This window comes from Hylaeus anthracinus, unplaced genomic scaffold, assembly GCF_026225885.1.
Source record: "Hylaeus anthracinus isolate JK02 unplaced genomic scaffold, UHH_iyHylAnth1.0_haploid 5, whole genome shotgun sequence".
Taxonomy (NCBI): domain Eukaryota; kingdom Metazoa; phylum Arthropoda; class Insecta; order Hymenoptera; family Colletidae; genus Hylaeus; species Hylaeus anthracinus.
This window is the reverse complement of record NW_026535322.1, coordinates 11,626,948-11,649,386: the sequence shown is the minus strand read 5'-3', so window position 1 is coordinate 11,649,386 and position 22,439 is coordinate 11,626,948. Positions and strand designations below refer to the sequence as shown.

Below are 22,439 nucleotides of genomic sequence, written 5' to 3'. Positions count from 1 at the left end.
GTTGCTTGATCGTAGGCGCAAACGTGCCACCTCTTCGCATATCATGTACTCCTGATACCAAAATGCAAAATCGGCCATATTTCCGAAATGTCCTGAAAATTAACCCCCTGAATTAGGCAACCTGTACTGACAGAAATGTCGGACCGGTTGCCTGTCCCTAGGCGCAAACGTGCCACCTCTTCGCACATCATGTGCTCAAGATACCAAAATGCAAAATCGGCCATATTTCCGAAATGTCCTGAAAATTAACCCCCTGAATTAGACAACCACTTATACTGACAGATATGTCGTACCGGTTGCCTGCTCGTCGGCGCTAACGTGCCACATTTTCGCACATCATTTGCTCCTGATACCAATATGTAACATTTCCTCAGAATTTCGATACGTACCTGGTATTCTTTGTGCCACCTCTTCGCACATCATGTGCTCCTGGTACCAGAATAAAAATTTGGCATGACCTCTAATTGAATATCGATACTTACCTCTTGTATTAGCAGAACGTGTTGATGGAGAAAGTATCATAATTTTTATTCTGCCTCGAAACTTATCGTTTATTTTAGGAAATCGTGATATTTGGAGAGGTATCATAATTTTTAATTCTGTCTCGAGACTTATCTATTATATCCGGATCTCTTGAGCAGCGAAGATATGTGTTAGGGAATGGAAGGAAATCAATAGGAAACATCCTTGAAATTGAAGAGGAATAAAGGGAACTGTCTGGAACCCTTAGGAGTTGTTAGAGATATTAGGGGAGTGGGGTGGGAGGTGTTAGGGGGTGTTTGGAGACGATAGAGAGTGTTTGAAGGTGTTAGATGGTGGTAGGAGTTGTTAGTGTGTATTAGGAGCTGTCAGGAAATGTCAGGAAGTGTAAAGGAGATGTTAGATTGTGTTAGAAGGACGAGACGTGATTTCTACGATCTCGATCTTGACCTGAAAAAATGTCGAAACATGCATATCGATCCCGAATTTTCGACAGTTCAAAATGTGCAAACAGTCTCGGAATATATTACTAAAGAATTGAATATCAACACTTATAATACACACCTTTGTTTTATTTGAAACGATGTACAATTTTTGCAGTTCTTAGATTATACGGGTTTAATGATTCCATTTCGCGCAGAATGCAAGTACATTACAAATAGGATAATTTTATGTAATGCAAGAAAACGGCATTTCAGAAAATACGTATTTCGTAGTTTGATCTGTAGTTTAAATATAGAAATTGTTGTGAAAATTGACTAACATTTTGCAATAAAAATATATCAATGTTAATACATAATTTAAACAAATGAATTTTTCTGAAAACTAATTATATTCCTGCTAATCTAAATCTAGTCACACTTTTGCACTTTACACTTTACACTTTACACTTTACACTCTAACACTTTACACTTTGCACATTTTATATCTAAAGATCTTATTATAAGTTCGCAGCCATTAGTTCTCGGTATTATTCGCGACGAATGATTGTTCGTCACGAATAATACCGATTACCAGGTCTCACCACGTGGAGGTTGCTGCGACTGGAGACCCGGAGACAGAAGGAATCAAAGTTCCTTCGATCTCCTTCTACATAGAGTATACATACGTTGATGCATACTGTACGTAGAGCAACGAGCTTAATACTAAGTACGAAACCGTGGAAATCAAAGAAAACAAAGTCTCTTTGATTTCCAAAGTCCAAGTCTGACTCTGCCAAATAATTATTTGAACTGAGAGGGGTGAAGCTAAATCGCGACACGACGCGACCATGAAACTGGACTTACAGAGTCAGTCCCGTTTCCTCTGGTGGGTCTGATTCGAGAGAAAGACGATCAACGTCTCCGCCAGTACTCTACTCCCTGCATACCTGCTGCCGAGGGCCCAGGTCCCGACCTGACAGTGTACGACGTAGGTAGCACCGCGTCGGGTTGCCCTGTCCTGGCGACACCAAGTATGTCTGACGGTCGTAGAGTTCGAAACGGAGTTCTACTCTCTGCACAACGTCAGAAGTCCAGGACACGACTTGCCCCTGTTTGACGGCTCTTTTGAGCTGCGCTGCGCCGGGAGCCTGGACTTCGCCTGATGCGTACAGAGAGTAGAAGATTCCTCGGAGCCGTCGATTGACCCTCTCTCAAATCAGACCCACTAGAGAATGGCAACCGATCTCGGCCAGTCACATGGTTGGTCACTACACTTATCACATGAAGCAATAGTGACCGAAGTGGAGCACGATGTTACAAGTCCAATATGGACTTACGAACAAACAAAACAAGTTGATTAATAATTATTTGGCAGAGGAGACACTCGTACACGCAACCTTAAAGCTAACCAAACCATACTAAGATACTAAGGGAAACTACAAATAGGAGGGACGCGAGACGCGGACGCGCGATCGCGAGATACACTCTCGTCGGAAGGATCAACGACGAATGAGCTCTCACCCCTCGTTTACCTGTCTCGAGGGTCGCAGCTCGCTATCGAAGAAGAGAAGGGGAAGGGCAAACAACAACCGCGTGACATGTCGTGACAGGTCGATTCGAAGGCTCATTGGATCCATCCACAAAAGAATTTACGAAACATTAATAGCACAGCATAATCATATTCCCCATCATTGTTTAAATAATAAGTATTGTTAATAATTAATTGAACTACTGTCAGATATTAATATTTAGTTGGTGCAATCACGGTTCAGAATAAACATTCATGGAACACAGTAATCGTGAGAAATTTGTCTATATCGTTGTATCTGTTAGATGAAATAACTAAAAATTAATTTCTGACAATAGTTACATTAATTATTAACAATGTTTGTTCAAGCAATGACCGGGAATATGACTTTGCTGTAATATTATACCGCGCGGACCACGGTACATGCTTTTTCTAAGAATTTTCAAAATCATTACCAACCAATAAGTAACTGGTTTGTGATTTCACTCACCGACCAATTACGTTTCTTTTGAGTAGCTTCGTGTGTAAACGACCCAATAGTTTCCGAAATATTGGATCACATAAGTTTTGTCCGGCTAGATCGCTGAAATATCATACTGTGCGTCTTCTTCTTTATTTGCTGTGGTTCTCTACCTTAGAAAAAGAAAAGACTACTTCATGAGTTCTGTTAACACTGAAGCAACGACCTGAGAGAGTCTTTCACCTTCCCCTGTCTGGCATCTATTGCTCCCAGCGATGCTCCCCGAACACGCGTGACGTAGCTTCATTTTTCACACATTGCACTTCATTACCCGAGACTAAGTCTCTTCCCTTGTCGCGAATAGTGTCTTCACGGCATCTTCATTTATCTTTGGGAAGACGAAGAGAACGGAAGTCCCCTCGAAGGCGTGTAAAGAGAAGTTTTAATATACTAGTAACGTTTCGACGCTTTCGAAACGCCAAGATGAACGCTTACCTTCTCTTTATTCTTTTCCTTCGGTTGACAACCAAACATCGGTCCTCGACGTTCGCCGGACGAGCGAGAAGAAGCGGAGTGACGAGCAAGAATCGTATGGAAATTCTTTGTTGCGTGCTGCAGCTCGGAAACTTCGTTCCTAGTGGACGGATATTGTTCTGGAAGCGTTCCTTTATTTTATTTCCTTCGTTTATTTACGAGACGAGAGAGTTAATGGCCGACGGCCGGTCCGCTCTTCGTGCTTGCGGTTGGCCAGGGGAACAACGGACGCGAGGACTCTTCGCGAATGCTCTGACCAATTGCTATTTCGTAGCGACCACAAAGAAATGTATACATATGTCGCGAGGATGTGCATCCGTTTCGAGACGAGGCTCAAGACGGAGAGGTATCGATGCAAAAATTTGGATGGTTTGGAAAAGGTTGAGACTTTTAAATGTATCGAGAGGGTGCAGAATTCAGTTCTGCATCAACTACAAGGTTATCAGTGACCGTGTCGATGGTTTCAATTCTATTAGAATTTATCCAACATGTTTTGAGTCATATATTTACGAATTCGAGGAATTCGTTTCCTTAATGTATATCATTAATGTGTATATATATTTAAATATTTAAAACATTTAAGACAATATTACAAAGGTATCTTAAGCAGAGAAGACAGCTTCATATTTACTGAGCTGGTAGATAAGGAAATAATTGAGATAAAAATTTGAAATTTTTAGAGCTTTTTCGTATTATTATAAGTAATAACTAGACTGCGGATCTTTATGCATTTATAGTAAATTTGAATGTGCAAGAAAGTACAAAATGCAAACGATATGCAAGAATATAAAAAAGATTGAAAATAAAGTTCATGTTATAATATTTGCAGAATGAAATAAATTCCTCTTTAGATTCAATTTTTGTAGGCACGTTTAAAAAGATTTTATTTCGAATAGAAATCCGTAGTCTAGTAATAACTCTGTCAAATTTCAAATCGTTTCATCAATGTTTACCAAAGTTATGAAAAGAAAGGAAATCGATTGATAAAGCGCTATGTATATTTCGCTTTGAAACTTTTGAAAGTTCGGTCCTCGTGTTAGTGCTAAAATTGAGAGCTCGAATTTTGCAGGAATTTGTTTTCATTTATTATCAAGGCATTTAAGGGTTGCGTAACATAGATTTCCAATAAAGATCATCCTAACGTACATAATAATTTGTTCTTAAGACATATCCTCAAGCCTTCGCGTCTTGGTTTGATAATTAAGTCGATAATAATGTCCACCAGCGAATTTAGATTTCTTTGAAGGTTCACGAAGACCCTCGCGCCTCGGCAATTATCTTATTGCCGTCAACCCCCCGTAAACAGAGTTTCTCTGGTACGCGATCATCTCGTGACCTGACCGTGGGTCATTCCAACGGTTAGTAACCTGATTTCCAGGAATTCCCAGGTCAAAATACGCAGCGAGGAAAATATTTTTGCCGTTCGGAACCTTTTCTACGCGTCACGAATGCAAGAACAGGGCGAATATACGCGAGACAACGGGGGTTGAACAAGAATGCTCTTGGGAAGCGCTGTGGAAACTCTTGTGCACGCATGAAACAGAGCATACTCGGTCGTTCCACCGTTGTTGTAGTCCAGTACTATCGTTTAAACATATTAAGATCCTCGCAGGTCCCTTTGTAGACGACCGTTTCGATTAACGAACTCTCGTGATATTTATTTATCGGTGGACTGTGGACATTTATGCAAATTCGTATATTCACAGGAAAGGATTGAAACTTAAATGGAAGATTCTTTTGTCTTTTAAATAATGTTATATGTATATTATTGTTGACGTTTCATATCGTACACGTTCTTCAGGATTTTATTTTTATTTTCATTTGTCATAAATGTACAACCATTCGCTGTCTATTTGTTAGAATTCTGCGTGAAGATGATAGTCTGAGCATTAGACTGCGGATCTTTATGCATTTATAGAAAATTTGAATGTCCAAGAAATTACAAAATGCAGAATAAAACAAATTTCTCTTTAGGTTCAATTTTTGTAGACACGTTTGCTAAGATTTTATTTTGCACAAAGATCCGCAGTCTACTGATCACATTAGGTAATTCCTAGAGTGTTTAGGAATGTACGCTGTAGGGGAGTATGTGAAATATACACGAGGCGTACGAAATAATATTATAAAATCATATATCAATATTTCGTTATGCATAAGTACTTTTCCATTAATTCTTATGATATTAATTGGTCAGAATTCTGGATGAAAACGATCGCTAGAGTGTTTCTGAACGTCTGCTATAGGAGAATATATGAACCATGCACGAGACGTATGAAATAATATTATAAAATCAAATATCAATACCTCGTTATACATAAACGCATTCTGCACATATTCTGCATACATTTAGCACATTAATTCAGAAATCCAAGCCTCGGACACAATTCGTGCAATTCCTCCAATTGCTTCCTCGTACAAAGTCGTACCAAACACGTTTTCCATTTTCTCGTTTACATCCGTCTAACTACTTAACACGCTAAAACGATCAAGAATAGTCGCGAGTGGAACTAAAATCGAGCTTATCGAGTGGAATTTCCCGTCGAGTTTCAATCGGTCATTGCTGGAACACGTACAATCCTCCCGACGAGGCTGATTAAAATCGCCCACAATCTGGCTACCTGGATGTGGTCCCGTGCACGTCCCTTTTAAGTGCAACCCTTGTACGTAGGACAAAGTGCATACGCCGCATACGTTGGCTAATCGATATTTTAATATTGTCACACGCCATTCTGGATTAAAGGGCTTTGTGTCCGTGTGTACACGAGCGTGCGCCCGTGACGTCATAGACGGCAGATGTGACCAGCGCGAAAAGCGAAAAGATTTCGCCGATGAGACTGCATTTTACGTATTTAATAAATACGCAATCGCCCGCGGCGGCCGAATGTCGACGTTAGTTGAACGAAAGTACTAGAAACGATTGTCGTATAGACGATCGATGGATCCTCGCTGGCAATTATCGTGATTAATGAATGCTGGAAACAGGTTATTGCTAATGCGGGCAGTGTCGCAAATACGCGACGCGAACGAAGAGCTAGAGATAAATGGAAATGTTATCTTTTCCCTCTTCGTTCTTGGGAAATCCGTTTCTGGGAGCGCGCGGACTGACTGGGGACTTTTGCAATCCTTTTTCAACTGTCCATCATGGGTAGAAAGTAAGAGTGTTTGGTCGAGAGAATATGACTTCGTTCTTTGTTGAAGGGATCATTTTTTTTTTATTATTACATTGAATTAAATACGCTTTTGATATACATCGTCAAATATGAAATAGTATATACTTTCAAGATTTATTCAGTCAGAACAAGTATCTAGGTAGATTTATTTTATAACAAACAAATTATACAAATTCGCTCTTCAATTCGCATCTCATCATCACTGCTCGTCAATGTTTAAACGCTATATAATTTTTAAATTGTAATAAATTAGAAAAAGTATCCAGGCGAATTTATTTTCTAACAAACAAATGATAAAAATTCGCCCTTCAATTCGTGCCCCATCATCACTGCTCGTCAATGTTCAAATACTATGTAATTTTTAAATTCTATTGAATTAGTAACAGTATCGAGACGAATTTATTTTTTTTTCAAACAAATTATTAAAATGTGCATTTCATCAACGATCAAACACTAAATTTCAAATTGTATTGAATTAGAAAAAGTATCCAGGTGAATTTATTTTCTAACAAACAAATGATAAAAATTCGCCCTTCAATTTGCACCCCATTATCACTGCTCGTCAATGGTCAAATACTATGTAATTTTTAAATTCTATTAAATTAGTAAACGTATCCAGACGAATTTATTTTCTTTCAAACAAATGATTAAATGATGTGCATGTGATGTGGCAATGATGAAACACTAGAATTTTTAAATTGTATTAGAACACCAATCCACGTGAATTTATTTTCCTAAAATCAGAAGAATCGTGCGAAATGAATGGAATAAAATGGCCAGGAGTAACTATTTGGGAAATTATTTTGCGGAGAGTACGCCCACGACGAGGGTTAGCCAGGTCTCGTGTGAAGTCTTCCGTGAAGGGGTTGAAAGGAGGTATTCGTAGGTTGACCAAGGCTTGGCTCGTCGTTAAACAATGCCGTTCCGAGCGATTTGCCCGTAAACGTCGCGTGGGCCAATTTGTCGGGCAATTTCTGAGGAAAATCGTTCGGTCACTATCGCAAGCGCCGTAGGATCGAGATTCGTACGCGTCCATATTGTTCATTCGATCCCATGATACCCGAAGAAATTTAACTCTTGGCCACGGCTCGTCGCACGACAACGGAATCACCGTATTATCGTTAGGTCTCCGCAAAATAAGGCTATTTTTCAAGGAAACTTCTTCAAAATTCAAGGACACACGTTTCGATGTCACTTAGGAGCTTTGATTAGGTTACACTTTACACTTTACACTTTACACACTACTCTTTACACTTTACACTCTACACTTTACACTATACAAGTTCGCAGCCATTAGCTCACGATATTATTCGCGACGAATGATAGTTCGTCACTAATAATACCGATTACCAGGTCTCACCACGTGGAGGTTGCTGCGACTGGAGACCCGGAGATAGAAGGAATCACAGTTCCTTCGATCTCCCTCTACATAGAGCATACATACACAGATGCATACTCTACATAGATTACATAGAGCTTAATACTAAGTACGAAACCGTGGAAATCAAAGAAAGCAAACTCCCTTTGATTTCCAAAGTCTAAGTCTGCCTCTGCTAAGTAATTATTTCAACTAAGAGAGTGAAGCTAAATTGAGATCGCGACGCGACCATGAAACTGGTCATACTGAGTCAGTCCCGTTTCCTCTTGATGGATCTGACTCGAGAGATGACGACCGACACCTCCGAACCAGTCCTCCACACCGTGCACCCATCTAGGAGCCACGACGGACCCAACTCGCGATCCGTCTCACTGCGCTTTGGCCTTACTGCGCAGCTTGCCGAGTCCTGGACTACACCAGACGGGATACAGAGAGTAGAGAACCGATCCGGAGGAGTCGATTGTCCTCCTCTCGAATACAGATCCACCAGGAGGACGGCAACCGACCTTTCTGTCCAGTTACACAGTTGGTCATTACACTTATGACATGAAGTGATAGTGACCGAAATGAAGAACGAAGTTGCGAGCTCAATATGGACTTACGAACAAACAAAAGAATTGAAGAAATGATTAATAATTATTTGGCAGAGGAGACACTCGTACACGCAATCTTAAAACTAACCAAACCAAACTACGAAACTAAGGGAAACTACAAATAGGAGGAACGCGAGACGCGGACTCGCGATCGCGAGATCCATATCGAACGAAGGATCGTCGAAGAATGAGCTCTCACCCTTCCTTCGTATACCTGTGCTCGATCGAGAGTCGCGACTCGTTATCGAAGAAGAGTGGGGCAAGGGTAAACAACAACCCCGTGACGGTCGATTCGAGGGCTCGTTGGATCCATCGATGAAATATTTCGCGAAACATTAATATTACAGCAAAATCGTATTCACGAACATTGTTTAAACAATATGTATTCTTAATAAGTTAGAAATTAATATTTAATTGGTCCAATCGATAGTTATTAAAATATTAACAAATTTCTCACGATTAATGTCTCTAATGAATTCTTATTCCGAACCATAATTATTATTAATGTTTAATCGAACGATGAATGACACTACATGTATCATAAATGTTTAGTTATGTCGGAGGTAGTAAGTTTTAAATGTTCCGATCAAATTTTCTTGAAAAACATTGGTATAATAATCTGAAACTTTGAAATGCATTAAATATGTACATTCTCCGAATTAATTGGATATTTACAATGCATATAGTAACATTCAGTCTTCGATGAAATATAAATAAGGATCACGGTTCAGAATAAGTATTCATCCAACACAGTAATCATAAGGAATTTTTCTATATCGTTATATCTATTAGCTGTAATAAATAAAAATTAATTTCTGACAATAATGATTCCGTTGATTTGGTCCTGCTATCTTAAGAGAGGTTTGAAATTGTGCCTTGTGCAATAACATGTGGCGAAAGTGCATGCATTGAACGAATATTTTAGTTTTAATTATAAAGTTAGTTTGTGGAAACTACTTTCTCTTGTTTGAAACCACTCTAACGGCACCAAAAAGAATTTTTCAGAAGCTCTTTTTGAAAAAATTACACCATAAATTGTTTTCAAACCTCCATTATGTTTCACGGAACATAACCAAGTAAAAATCGATCTCCTATTATTATTAACATAACGTTACTGTAAAAAATCACTAGTGTTCCGTTGACAACTATCGAGATAAATACATTTGCAATAAATAAATTAAAAGATGCTTGAACTAAACACCTATGGTTATAGCTTGACGTAGAATTCTCTTTACATCTCAACAAATTAGAAAATAGCTGTTAAATTTCACCAACAAATTTGATCTATTTATTAAAAATAAAATGTATAAATTGACACGTGTATCTTTCAAGAAATCAAATAGAAATCAAATCAAATTTTTATATGAATGAAATTGTAGAACGTTGTAGCTCCTTGGTATATGAAATTCAGTGAAATTTCTATTTCAGTTTTAAATTCGCACACGTTTCCGCCATCGCGATATTTACTAGAAAAGTTTAATTCGTCGAATCATGATCGATGGTGTCCCTCCATCGTCCGCGTCCTCGCGAAGGGTGAAGCGTTCCCCCATAGACGATCGTCAAAATCTAAAGAAATAATCCTAACGGATGGCCACCCGCGACGTTTGCATATGAAAGGCGTTTCGTCCGCGGAATCGATACACCTTTATTATGCCCGAGCACTTGCTTATCTCTCTCGTAGCCAGTCCCCTTTTCTTGCCATCGAGGAACTCGGCAATATTTTCGACTTCCGGGGCCAAGGAGGAAGCCAACATCGCGAAGGGCGCCGCAAGGGCGGAGGCGCGAAACAATATGGCAAATTTTCACGGTTCGCCACTGTGTTGACCCCTCGTTCGAGCCGTGACTGGTCCCTTTCCTCGCTTTCTAATTTTCTCGTCCATCCGCTCCTCGAAACAATCGACTTTCGGAGCCCAAAAAAGGCCCTAATCGATGACTCGATGAATTTTCTGGTGTTCTTTGAACAGCTTTCTCAGGTAATGTTCCCTTTGGCGGTTTATCTTTCCCTCGTTAAATTTTTTCGGACGTGTTTTAGGACTGGAGTGCAGAGTTTATTGTATATATTGAATATATTGAATATATTGTATATATTGTATATATGATAGAATTGAATATTAGAAATATATGTTAAACGTAATCAAAAGTTACATTCCCTTTTTCAAAACGAAATATTAATGTTAGATTGGTTCATTAATAGAATATAGTTTACGTAAATTATCTAGGTACGCCTACGTCATTGTGAAATGTTATACAAATATCAATCTAAAGACGATTTTAATAGATAAAATAAATATTGTAAATCGTTGGCCTACGAATTTTGTGCATTTATCATGTATATTAGTACAATGAACATGTAATCTTTTTTATACTCTTGCATATTGTTTGCATTTTGTACTTTCTTGCACATTCAAATTTACTATAAATGCATAAAAATCCGCAGTCTAATAATCAACAATGCACACTTACGCAAACTTGCATAACAATATTATTATATTAACTGTAGATTGTATTCAACATGTACGTACATTTTATGTACTTTTTCCATACAAGTATGTTGTAAATTCGTAAAATTCTCAGTCACCACCCATATGTTTTTCGAATTTCGCATACTCGGATCGATAAGTGTCGCAGCATGTGATTCTGCGACACTTATCGACGATCCGCTCTATTCTCGCTTGCAATGTATCGCTTTAAGACATTTTCTAATGAATCGTTGTAACCCAAAGCGGTTTAGGCATATCGAGAACTTTATGTAACAGGGTTTGTACAATAGAAATGTAATTAAGTTTATATGCTAGTTTCGGAACGTCTGCACTCAAAGGCGTCTCGGTCGAATCTGACAGCTTGATAGGCGATCGATCCGATCGCCTTTTTCTCGCTGTCTACTTCTTCCTGTCGCGAGCACCAGCAGACCTTGGATCCATCCAAAGGGTACTCGCAACAGTATAATAATAATTTGCTATCCATCGTGAATACAAAATTTTCCCAACGGAGAAACGCGGAGAAATGAACGATCGAGTAACCGATGAACGATTGCTTATCGATCGAGGCAGCTCTGGTCAAGTCTCTGACCAGTTTTGAAGCCGAGGTGTCGTTCCCTCGTCGAGAGGTTATCGGGCAAGGATCGTAGGCATTTCCATCTTTCATTCCGCGAGCGTTTCTCACTGCGACGCGTAAACGCAAGCGTAATCGTGGTGAAAGGTCAGCGAGGCGCGGAAGAAAAATCCGTCGCCCACCGTCAGCCTCGTTATTCTACTTAGCACCTTGTTACATGCGGCGATATGTGTTCCATTGTGTATTGTCGTTCAGCGTCCTATCACTTACTAACGTTGACGTTCCCGACTTGTTTCTAATTTAATTTAGGATTCATTGTTTACCTGTCGCATTGTCGCTGGCATCCGACGGAACGTGATTCATTTATTGGACATTAACTTTACTCGCTCCTGCGCGTAAGCCTCATTCCTGAATGTTTTCTGCAACCCCCCTTTAAGATTCAATTTTAGATAATCGTGGTATTTTAGCTTGCTCGATATGTTGGCGTAATAGTTGTGGGAAGAGAGGATGTAACTTTTTTTAAAATTATTTTACTCGAAGAATTTTTGAAAATTTATTTTAACAGTAAAGCACTTAAAATTCCTCAGCTTCTACCTACTTGAACTGAAAACTCACTTCGCGAATGAATTTTTATCTCCGCAATTGTGAAACATAGAGACTTGGATATTTTTTCTCTCTGGACGTAAGGAGTTGTTCTTTCCAACTAATTTTTCATTTCACCCTTAAAATCATTCCATTGCAACGATACGAATTCAATAAGCACGATACCTATTATTGCCATTATTGTTTTATATTCCCGTGCAACTAAATATTTCGCAATCCCTTCGATAAAAGTTGATATGCTCGTTATGTGAAGATTCAGAGAACTACGGAGCGACGAGAGCATTTCGTTAAGTATAACGAACCGGAGAAACTCGCGTAAATAGTAAGCCCTGATTTAGAAGAGGTTTGTCTTTAAGACGCTCCCCGAGACATTCCTCTCGGAAAGATCTCCCCCTATCTCGAACAGCCATTTAATTAGGACTGCTTTATTTTTCCCGGGTCCTTTGTCTCCAATCAACTTTCCTTACTGTTGCTAAATCATTCCCGAACGGCGCCGGCGTAATATGGAAAACGATCGCCAACTTTTTAATCGGCCCCCTCGACGCCACCTCGCGCGCAAATCTCGACCGAAAACTTTCCACGAACAATGTCTGCCAATTCCCTGGTGCGATCGCGCGCCGTTTGAATTTCTATTCTGGTACCGGACCAGCAACCATATCACATTTCGATCTCGTGGAAAATTATTCGAGGTCGTCATCTTTTCCTCGAGGTTCGAAGTAATGGTGCAACGGCATCAGTGTGGATTTAATTTTTCAGGATTTGTGACTATCCACGTGCTTTTCGAGTTTCGCATACTTTGTTCGGTAAGTGTCGCGCAGTCGAGTTTTGCGACACTTATCGGTGATTCGGTTTTTTCTCATTTATAGTCGATTGCAAACTGCGTTTTAAAAGATTTTGTAAGGGATCGATGTAATTGTTCTATTTCTTGCTACAACAGGGAAATCTGTTTGTTTTTTTTTTTTTTTATATGGATTTATCTTACGTCGCATCTACAGCATGGTAATTAGCGACGAATCCGATTGGGTTTCTGATTAATTAACGGTGCTATATACTACTGTAGAGTTTGGTGTCCTTGAGGTAATTGGGAAATCTTATTAATACTGACACTAGTCGATTATTAACGATGCTATTTTCACAATGTTGGTACACGATTATTATAATACATCATTCATTTCATCGATAAATTGTTCCTGTATTCTCTAAATACAAAGATATAGTAAGGCTTAGTTAACAACAAACAGTAATTAATTTCAATAAATCACCAACGAATGAACATGTCAAGTTTCCTTATTTCGAATAGTTTACTATATACGTCAACCCAAAAATGATTCACGTTACCACCCAACGATCCTGCCTGGAGTCATCCCCTAACATCCGGAAGTACGGTGTCTGCGAATATGTTTCCAAGGACCAACGATTGCAAATCGCGAAACTAGGGTGGTTTTTCGAGCACATGGCGATGCCATACGGACGTCTGTTCCGCTTTCTTTCCTTCGCCGCTCGTCTTCCTCGCCGAGGGTGGCCCCGAATTAATAAAATCCCACGGACAACCCCAGCGGCGTTGCGAAGCGTGAAAAATGACCGAAAATCTGATATTCCGGATTAAAAACATTGAAATTCAAAACCACGTCCCTCCCGCGCGCGTTCCCGGCCCGCAAGAGGGTCGAGAAGTCGTTAAGGGTCAGTTTCAGCCGCGCTGCGGCAACCGATCTCCCCCATCGCCGTCGTTCTCCCTTTCGCCCCCCCCCCCTCACCCCACCGCCCCCGGGGGCGCATCAGCCATCGACCATCTTTCACGGAGATATTATTTTTAAGCCGCAGCGCGACGCAACGTGCCGCCTCGGCCGCAATTTGACACAGGCGCGCCGTTTGAATTCCGAATTCAATCGGCGGACCCGATTCCGCGAAATCAAGGGTGGCCCCGGGAAATTGATAGCGGGGCTTTTACCCTGTCTCTGTTTACGTCTGCGTGAGCGCACACCGATGCCATGCCGAGGCTTTTCAATCGCGGCCCGCGATAATCAGCCTGTCGTAACTTATCGCGCGCGTAATCGCATCGGCCGCGTCGAATTCAAACGGACGCCTAACTACCTTCGAAATAGGCTTCGTAGGCTGGGGACTGTCGATGTTGGAATGTAAAGTAGGAGGTTTCCACAATGTTTTCTTCAATCTCCTGCATTTCGAACAGCTTTTTAGTCGACGCTTTGACAGTTGATAGGTCGAGTTTCGTATACGAAGTTTGATAAGCGTCGCTCTTCGCGCTTATCGACGACTCGCTCTGTTCTCAGTTGTCGATTGCTTCTACATTGAGTGACAAGATATTTTGTTAGAAGCGAGCGAGCGAATGAGTTTTATTTATAAGAGTGCTGAGACGTACCTAATGTATCACTCTTGCATTTGGGAACTGTCAATGTTAAAACGTAAAGTAGGAAGTTGTTTTTTGTTTTTTTGTCTTCATGGACCAACCACCCACTTTGTCAGGTCTCGCTTTAATCTCAAAGTCCTTCAATTTGCTTGATAAAAAGATACACGAAAGACAACACTCGGTACAATTTGAATCTAACATGCAAGCAACAAGCTATGCAACATTTAAAGTTTTAACGAGCAATTGTAAGGTGTTAGGGAAAGGAAGCAGGCGTGAGATAGGACTCAAACAAATTGCACATAAGATTAACGTATACTATTATTTAGACTAAAGTATTTGGCACACGACATATAAACACATAAAACGTAAAGAATGCATAAAAGTCGAAACTCTGTCGACGCGACCGATCTCGAAGTGAAGTTCGACGAGAAGTGACGCAAGTCCGAACGCAAGTTCAAACAGTTGCGGCCAGTTTGATGGTTGGTAGCCTCTTACGCAATCAATTTTCACATACCTCTCCCCCTAAGTGTCGCAGCACAATTGCACCTCAGCGACCCTCGCCAAATTGGCAGCATAAGCACACCAAATAATTTTTAAAACCTCCAAAATATAAGACCTCGGATCCCCAATTAAAAATCCAACTTTCAAAAGCCAAAACGTTGCACCTCTCCAAGCCTAACCAACCACTGATTTTCTGTTCCAGAACCGAGATGGCTGCAGTGCTCGCAGTGTTCCAGGAGGCTGTCCTCCGCCTGGGAGCTCCTCCAGCACGTGCAGAGCGTGCACGGCGCCAGACTGTACACCTCCCCGTCGTCGTCGACGAATTCCTCCTCGAACACGCCGGCACCGAGTCCTCCGACGCCCACGCCGACCCACGCTCACCACCTAAGCCCGCCTAATCACTTGAACCTCAGCGGCAAGTCCACGGGGAGTTCCTCCGCGGCGAACTCGTCCGGTGGGACGAACTCCAGCGGGAGCAGCGGACGACAGCAACTGCAATCATCGGCATCGTTGGTGGGCGACCCGCTCCACAGCTTTCTGAGGCTACCCCAGCACCTAGAACGTAGCTTCCCGCCCATGTTCAGGCCGGACTTCCTGGCCCTGAATCCTCTAGCCGGTTACAGAGGTTTACAAGAGCTGCAGACCGCCACTAGAAACCTCCAGAACCTCGGAGACCCTCTTCGAGGGATGGACGGGTTGAACCTCGGGGATCCACTGGTTCGCAGCTCGTTGGATTCCCTGAACAACGCCCGCAACCTGGCGAACCTTGCCGAATTGTCGCACGGTCGCGGACTAGCCAGCCAGGCGCATCCACCTCCACTAGAGACCAACCTGGATTTTTACTCGGCGCGCCTAAGGAGCCTCGCTAATCCGTCCTTAGGCGCGGCTCCACCAAATAGCGGGAACACCACGACCAACTCTAATCCCCCTGCCCCGGTACCGCCTGTACCAGTGCCAAGTACCGTCCAGCAGCAGCAACAGCAACAGCAGCAATCGCAACAGCCGGCACCCACGCACGCGCAGTCCGTCGAGCCGCCCAGCCCGGCCTCGAACAACCCCGCGATCATCGGCCACCCTAATCATCAGAAAGAAAACTCGCCGCCGTGCTACAATCAGAGTCCCGTGGGTCACCACAACAATAACAACTCGACGGACAGCGAAAAGACCAGTCCGCCCGTCGCCTCCACGCCAATCATCGCCGACTCGGCGTCGGAGACGATCTACACCTGCGAGGTGTGCGACAAGAAGTTTCGTTTCCAGTCGAACCTGATCGTCCACCGACGGAGCCACCGCGACAAGGAGAGGCAGTATCAACAGGAGGGCACGCAGGATGGCCAAGCGACGGCCGCGAGGTGCGAGGTCTGCGAACTGGAGGTCGCCAGTTTCGCAGAGTTGAGGAAGCACATGAGGAAGGAGCACCAGGAGAACCTGAACGCGGCCAGTCCCCAAGGCAGCGTGGAGACGGTACCCGACGACGGCTCTAGCTGCGACGAGAACATGGACTTGGACGACGCGGACGAGAACGACCAGAAGGCCGAGAGAGAAGACACGGAGAACACGCCCGAGGATCTGAGCACCACGCAGGGCCAAAGCGGAGAGGAAAGCAGCGGCAGAGTCGAGCAAAAGCCCGCCAGCCTGGTGGGCGACCTGATGGAAAAATTTGGCCTGAGTAACATAGCTCAGTACTCCGAAGCTTACCGACAGGCTCTTCAAGAGAACCATCGTGGCGCCTTCATCAAGACCGAGTCGCCCTCGAACCTCGCCAACTCTCTCAACAACAACAAAGAGAAGGACAGCGCTCTGTCGCCCACCAACTTCAACTCCTCCACAACGCCAAACATATTCTCCGGTCAAGGCTTCCCCAGGTCCACGGGGCCCGATTTCGGCGGTCTCTGGCTCCCCAGTCCTCACTACCTAGAGAACAACGAGTTCCGCAAGGCCACCAAGGCCACCACCTCTAGCCTAGCGCTCCAGGGCCTGCCCAGCCCTCTGCTCAAGAAGGAGCGCAGCGGGAGGAACGACACCTGCGAATACTGCGGCAAAGTGTTCAAGAACTGCTCGAATCTGACCGTTCACAGGCGGTCGCACACAGGCGAGAAGCCGTACAAGTGCGAGCTGTGCTCGTACGCGTGCGCCCAGAGCTCGAAGCTCACCAGGCACATGAAGACCCACGGCAGACACGGCAAGGACACGTACAAGTGCCGGTTCTGCGAGATGCCGTTCTCGGTGCCCAGCACGCTCGAAAAGCACATGAGGAAGTGCGTGGTGGTGGTGCAACAGGGCCCGAAGCTCGGCATGCCTTATCCAGGCAGTCAGGACGAGGACTCCTCGCTGAGCACTAAGGATACTTGATCTTGGAACGGAAGCCTACCGCCGATCCCGCCACTGTGGCCGCACAGGCCGCCATACCCGGTGTACTGAACAGCGGAGCTTCTTCCGAAGGAGATTGAGCAGAGACAGAGTAGACGGAAGGCGTGTCCTGAGAAAGTAGGTGTCCTCGAACGACAGATCCTCGTTCCATGGGCGACGTCGAAGAGTGTCGCGGGGAATCGTCCGCGCGAAACGTTCCCCGTGGTCGCTCCCAATCAGGATCGAGAGATGTCGACAGAGTCGATCGGTGGACCTGGAAAAGGTCCCGAGGAGGAGCGGAGGAACGGAGAACGACGAGGAAGCGACCCTTCCGGCTCGACGGAAGCCAACGGCGAGAGGGTGTTCTCCCTAACGGGGACTGGACCGGAGGAGCGCGGTTCCGGTGAACGCGACGAGGAAAAAGGGGTAGCGAACGGCTACCGTTCTGGGGAGTTTTGAAATTCAACTAGAGAAACGAACGAATGGTTACCACTTTGCGAGTCTCAAGTACAGTTATTTAAAATATATCCTTATAAATAGTTATAAATAAAGACGCTATAAATATATATATACATATATATATATACATATAAAAACTATATATAAATATATATATATATATATATATGAATATAAATATGAAATCTAAATGCAAGAAAATTATACAGAATATAAATATTATACATAGGATAATGAACATAGTGACTTTATTATCGCATTTGAAGATTATTTATTTAATGATAGATATATTATACATACTGTATAACGTAATATATGTGTATATATATGTATGCGGGGGTGAGGGTGGGTGGGTGGGTTCGGGGTTGAGGTGCGCTCGTGCGGTGTGTATGTATATATATGTACGTTACGTTATATACTATGGAGACCTGCAAAGACACTCTGTATGTATTAGGGACAAAAGGGAAAGGACGAGAAGGGGCGGTGGGAAAATTGCGAAGGAAATCTTTTTGTACGTTACGGCTCGGCGCCCGAGATTCTTAGATTCTTTTTTTTTTTTGTTTCGTTTCTATTTCTTTTTCTTTTTCTTTTTATTTTATTTTCGTCGTTTTTAAACGAATAGACGTTCCCCTGTCCGAAACAGGGCGGGAAAGAGGGAACGAGAATCAAGCGACCTCGACGAATCCTGTCTGTGTACATAAGCGCCGAACCTCGTTATCGCGAAAGCTCCGTTAACGGTGTTCACGTTCAGGACGCCGCGAGTGTTCGACGCGTAACGACAACGGAAAAACACGCGCTGCGTTTGTAGATTTTAAGCACTAGCTCGATCATATGTAAAATGTATCATAGTACTATTATTGAGACTTCCATTGTCTACTATTATTATTACCATTTCTATTATTGCCTATTAATATTATTATTATTATTATCGATTTATTATTATTGGTCATTATTGCTATTATTATTGACTTTATTATTATTACTATTATCATTATTAATTGCCACTATTATTAACGCGGTTGCAGCGACTGCACGCCGCCGTCTTCATTATTTTATCCCGATATATTAAATTATTATCGAAAGCTGTTTTAAATGGTTAAGAAAATGCCAAAGTTGTTTAGGTTTATCCGCGCTACGATTCGTCGAACGTGACCGGTCAGGCGAGCTTCCATTCGAGGTAACGTTGTCTCGTGGACGGGAACGGGCAAAATGTGTTTTAAGCTCGTTTTTTAACGACTCAGAATTTATTTATTGTTTTTCTTTTTTATACCAATTGGCACTTTAGTACGAACTCATTCTCTAGCAAATTATTAATTATACTCTTATTGCAGTCTCTAGTTGAAAGAATAAAATTGATCTCGGTAATTGTTCGATAAATTATCGATATCTGAATGAAAATCTGAACATCAGAGCTGCTTTAGCGCACGGTGAGCACGCAAACTAGTGGCGCCACGTCTTCGTCTGGCGCCACTGGTTCTCTTGCTTCCACCTGTTGGTTAAAATGTCCACTGTATTTTTACAATTTATTTTTCTTCGATGATCTATGCTCTCGGTAAATTTTTGCCCAGCTCTGCGTCCCACGGTCACGCCGACGCGATCGTAGCGCGTTTTGTTCGTTGGTTATATTTATTGTCGCGACGAGCACGCCGATCGGCTTTCGCTGGATCGAGATCGAAGCTTGATCCTGCGAAAATCGTCGACGCTTTTCGCGGCTGCGCGACGGTTGGTCGACGATGATTTTTCTGTTCTTTCGTTCCAGCCCAAGACTGAGGTATATTTCCGGGCGACGCGACCAACGTCGCCGTAAACGACACATTTATCGTCTGCGTTCCATTAACGTGTACAGTTCTTTTTTTCCTTTTTATTTTCCTTCATTTTTCTTTTTTTTTTTCTGTTTTCCTTTCTCCCTTCCGTTTCGTTCATCCTAAGAAGAAGAAAAAATCGCCTCGTTGTAAACGTTTTCGAAGGGGACTGTTCCTAAATAAAAAAATAAAAAAAAAAGAAAATAAATAAAAACGATCTAGGCAATAAGGTTATAAAGAACTTCGGCGATCGAACGACGAATCGCGTGTGCGTCCTTCGACTTTTTTTCCGGCATGAATGCGTGGGACGGATTTTTGTTGACGGATTCGCGACGAACGAGACGAAAACGATTGGATGTTCGTCGGGGATCGAATACGAGAATGCGTGTATGCGTGAAAAGAAAAGAAAACCCGGTGCGACGTGCGAGTGAGAGTAAATTAATAACGAATAAAAAAAAAAAATGGAAAACTCATATCAACATAGTTGTCTCGGTGTTAGACGTGTACGGCCCTAGATAAAAATCTCGTTATCTAGTTAAAGGAATAAACAAAACAAAGAAAAAAAAAAAGATTAAAATAACGACGTTTGTTAGATCGATTCTGAAATACGTACATGCCCAGGCTCCGTTTATACGAATATTGTAAATAATGGCACTGCCTGTAGCGAATGAGACAGGGAGGTGGAGAACAGGGCGGAGAATAAGGCAGACGAATGTCGTCGCTATTCGAACGAGAAATAAAAAATAAATCATCACTACTTATTAACTGCATCAGTTTTTTCATGGCGAACATAAACGAACCGGCGCGTTTCCGTCGACTTCGGGGTACGGAGAACGCGATTTCATCGAAACGGGGGAGGAAGAGGAATTTTTGTGGGAGTACGAGGGGCCCGATGATTGGGGGAGGCCTCGTCGTGGCAGAGGTGGGCAAAATTTGATTCGATTACATTTTTTTTTTATTTTATTCGTTTTAAGCTACTTCGTTTTGCAATTGAAACTTCAGTTTCTTCGATTAACGTAAGACGTGTGTAAAGTTACGATATGAGGTTATTGTTGTTTTACTGTTTATTCTAAACGATTGGATAAGAATTTTACTCATCTCTGCGTCGTAGCCTGACCGATGGATACCTCCCAAACGATGCATACAGTAGAACCTCGGTTACTGCAAGGAAGGGTCCTGAGTATTTTTGCAACGATCGAGGTTGCAGAATATACAGTGATTTGTTTTTATATATTATCAAATTCACTTTCAATTCCTGGCTACCACTAATCCCTCTTTAGTTTAGTGTAGCGTAGCAGTAATCGAGGATCTACTGTAACGCGAAACGCACGCTTCGGTTCCAATAGTTCTCCTCGTCTTTCTTCACGAGTCTTATTCGAATTCATCCTACCATAGGACCAAGTTCCCTGCCTCGCGAAGCGAACAAACAAAAAAAAGAGAAATAACCAAAAAAAAAAAAAAAGAGTCAATCACACATGCAAATCTCGCGACGGGCGATCGGGCCGGCGGAACACGGCGGGCAACCAGAGACGAATGAAATTTTAGTCGAATAACAACTGGCGTAACGATCCATCCGAGGCTAAAAACTTAATTCGAGGGTCTCTATTCGTGGCGTTTCACGCGATGAAACTCCAAGCATTTAATTCCGTAGTACCAGTCTCAATTCAATTGCACAGTTTATTTTCTAATCTCATTCTACGAGTAACGAATAAAAAGCTGTTTACCTTTTATTCGTTACACGAATAATTTCGCCTTTCGTCGATGTCTCTGGATGGTCGATCGCGTCGTGTCCCTCGCGGTCGGTTCCTAACGTTTCTACACAGGGTAAATCGAGTAAAATAGAAAAAGAATAAAAAAAAAAGAGAATAAATAAGAAACGGTAAAAGATAATCCCAGACGGAAGGAAGAGCGTCGGAAGTATAGGGAAAAAACGAAGTATCTAGACAGTTAAAGTAAATAAAGGTAAATAAAGAAGAAGAAAAGTATTTCCTATAATTATAGTAAGCGACGGGAAGATTCGACGACGTTGCAGGACGAAGGGCGAAGCAATCGAACGGGGGTGAACGAAATGAGGCGAGACAAAAAGGTATCGGTAGCAGGGAAATTGGATTTTTAGCGAAAAATCTTCTGATCCAGGGTAAAATTAATCCGAGGCTCGGTTTCTAGCGAACGGTATTTGTGACCTGGGTTTTGTTGACCTGGGCGTTTCGTGGAGCACCTTCGAACCGAGGATCGACATTAAGGCAATACGAAAACGCAGGCGTCTTCGGGCGAAGTGCGGCCAAAGAACGGCGACAAGTCTTTGACCGACTTTACCACGAGGAAGTCCCTAATTATAAACATAGCAGATACGGTGTATGTCTTGTGCGATTCAAATAAACCACATTGTTTTTAAATTACACGTTTCTGATCATTCACACTGGCTTCGTGTTTCACGTCCCTCCTGATCTCCCTATTTGGAAAATATTCCATGGAAATATCGCACATTTTGAAACCTTTGCTTGGTACAGAGAGGAGTATTCTTATCATGCAGAATAAATATATCTTTAAATTTAGCATAAATGTAAATCAAATTTCAAAAATTGATGGCTTATAGTTGTTTTTTCATTGATCTGAAAATAATTGGAGCATCATAGTAGGTATTTGAGTAACTTAGAAATAGCTTCTTTCTGAAAAGATAAAATAAAAATTGTATCGTTACACCGTTTCAAGTGAATTGTCTAAAAGGAACCAATATTAGAAAA

At 42.3% G+C, this 22,439-nt stretch overlaps 1 protein-coding gene across 1 annotated transcript in view; it reads left to right on the top strand.

Moving 5' to 3' along the window:
- Positions 1-22,091, top strand: part of LOC128895247 (B-cell lymphoma/leukemia 11A) — a 77,621-nt gene extending 55,530 nt beyond the window's left edge. Inside the window, exon 3 of the mRNA XM_054157681.1 lies at positions 15,288-22,091. Coding sequence (XP_054013656.1) covers positions 15,288-17,437 — 2,150 coding nt within the window. The 3' untranslated portion in view covers positions 17,438-22,091. The remainder of the gene's footprint in view (positions 1-15,287) is intronic.
- Positions 22,092-22,439: the final 348 nt, after the last annotated feature.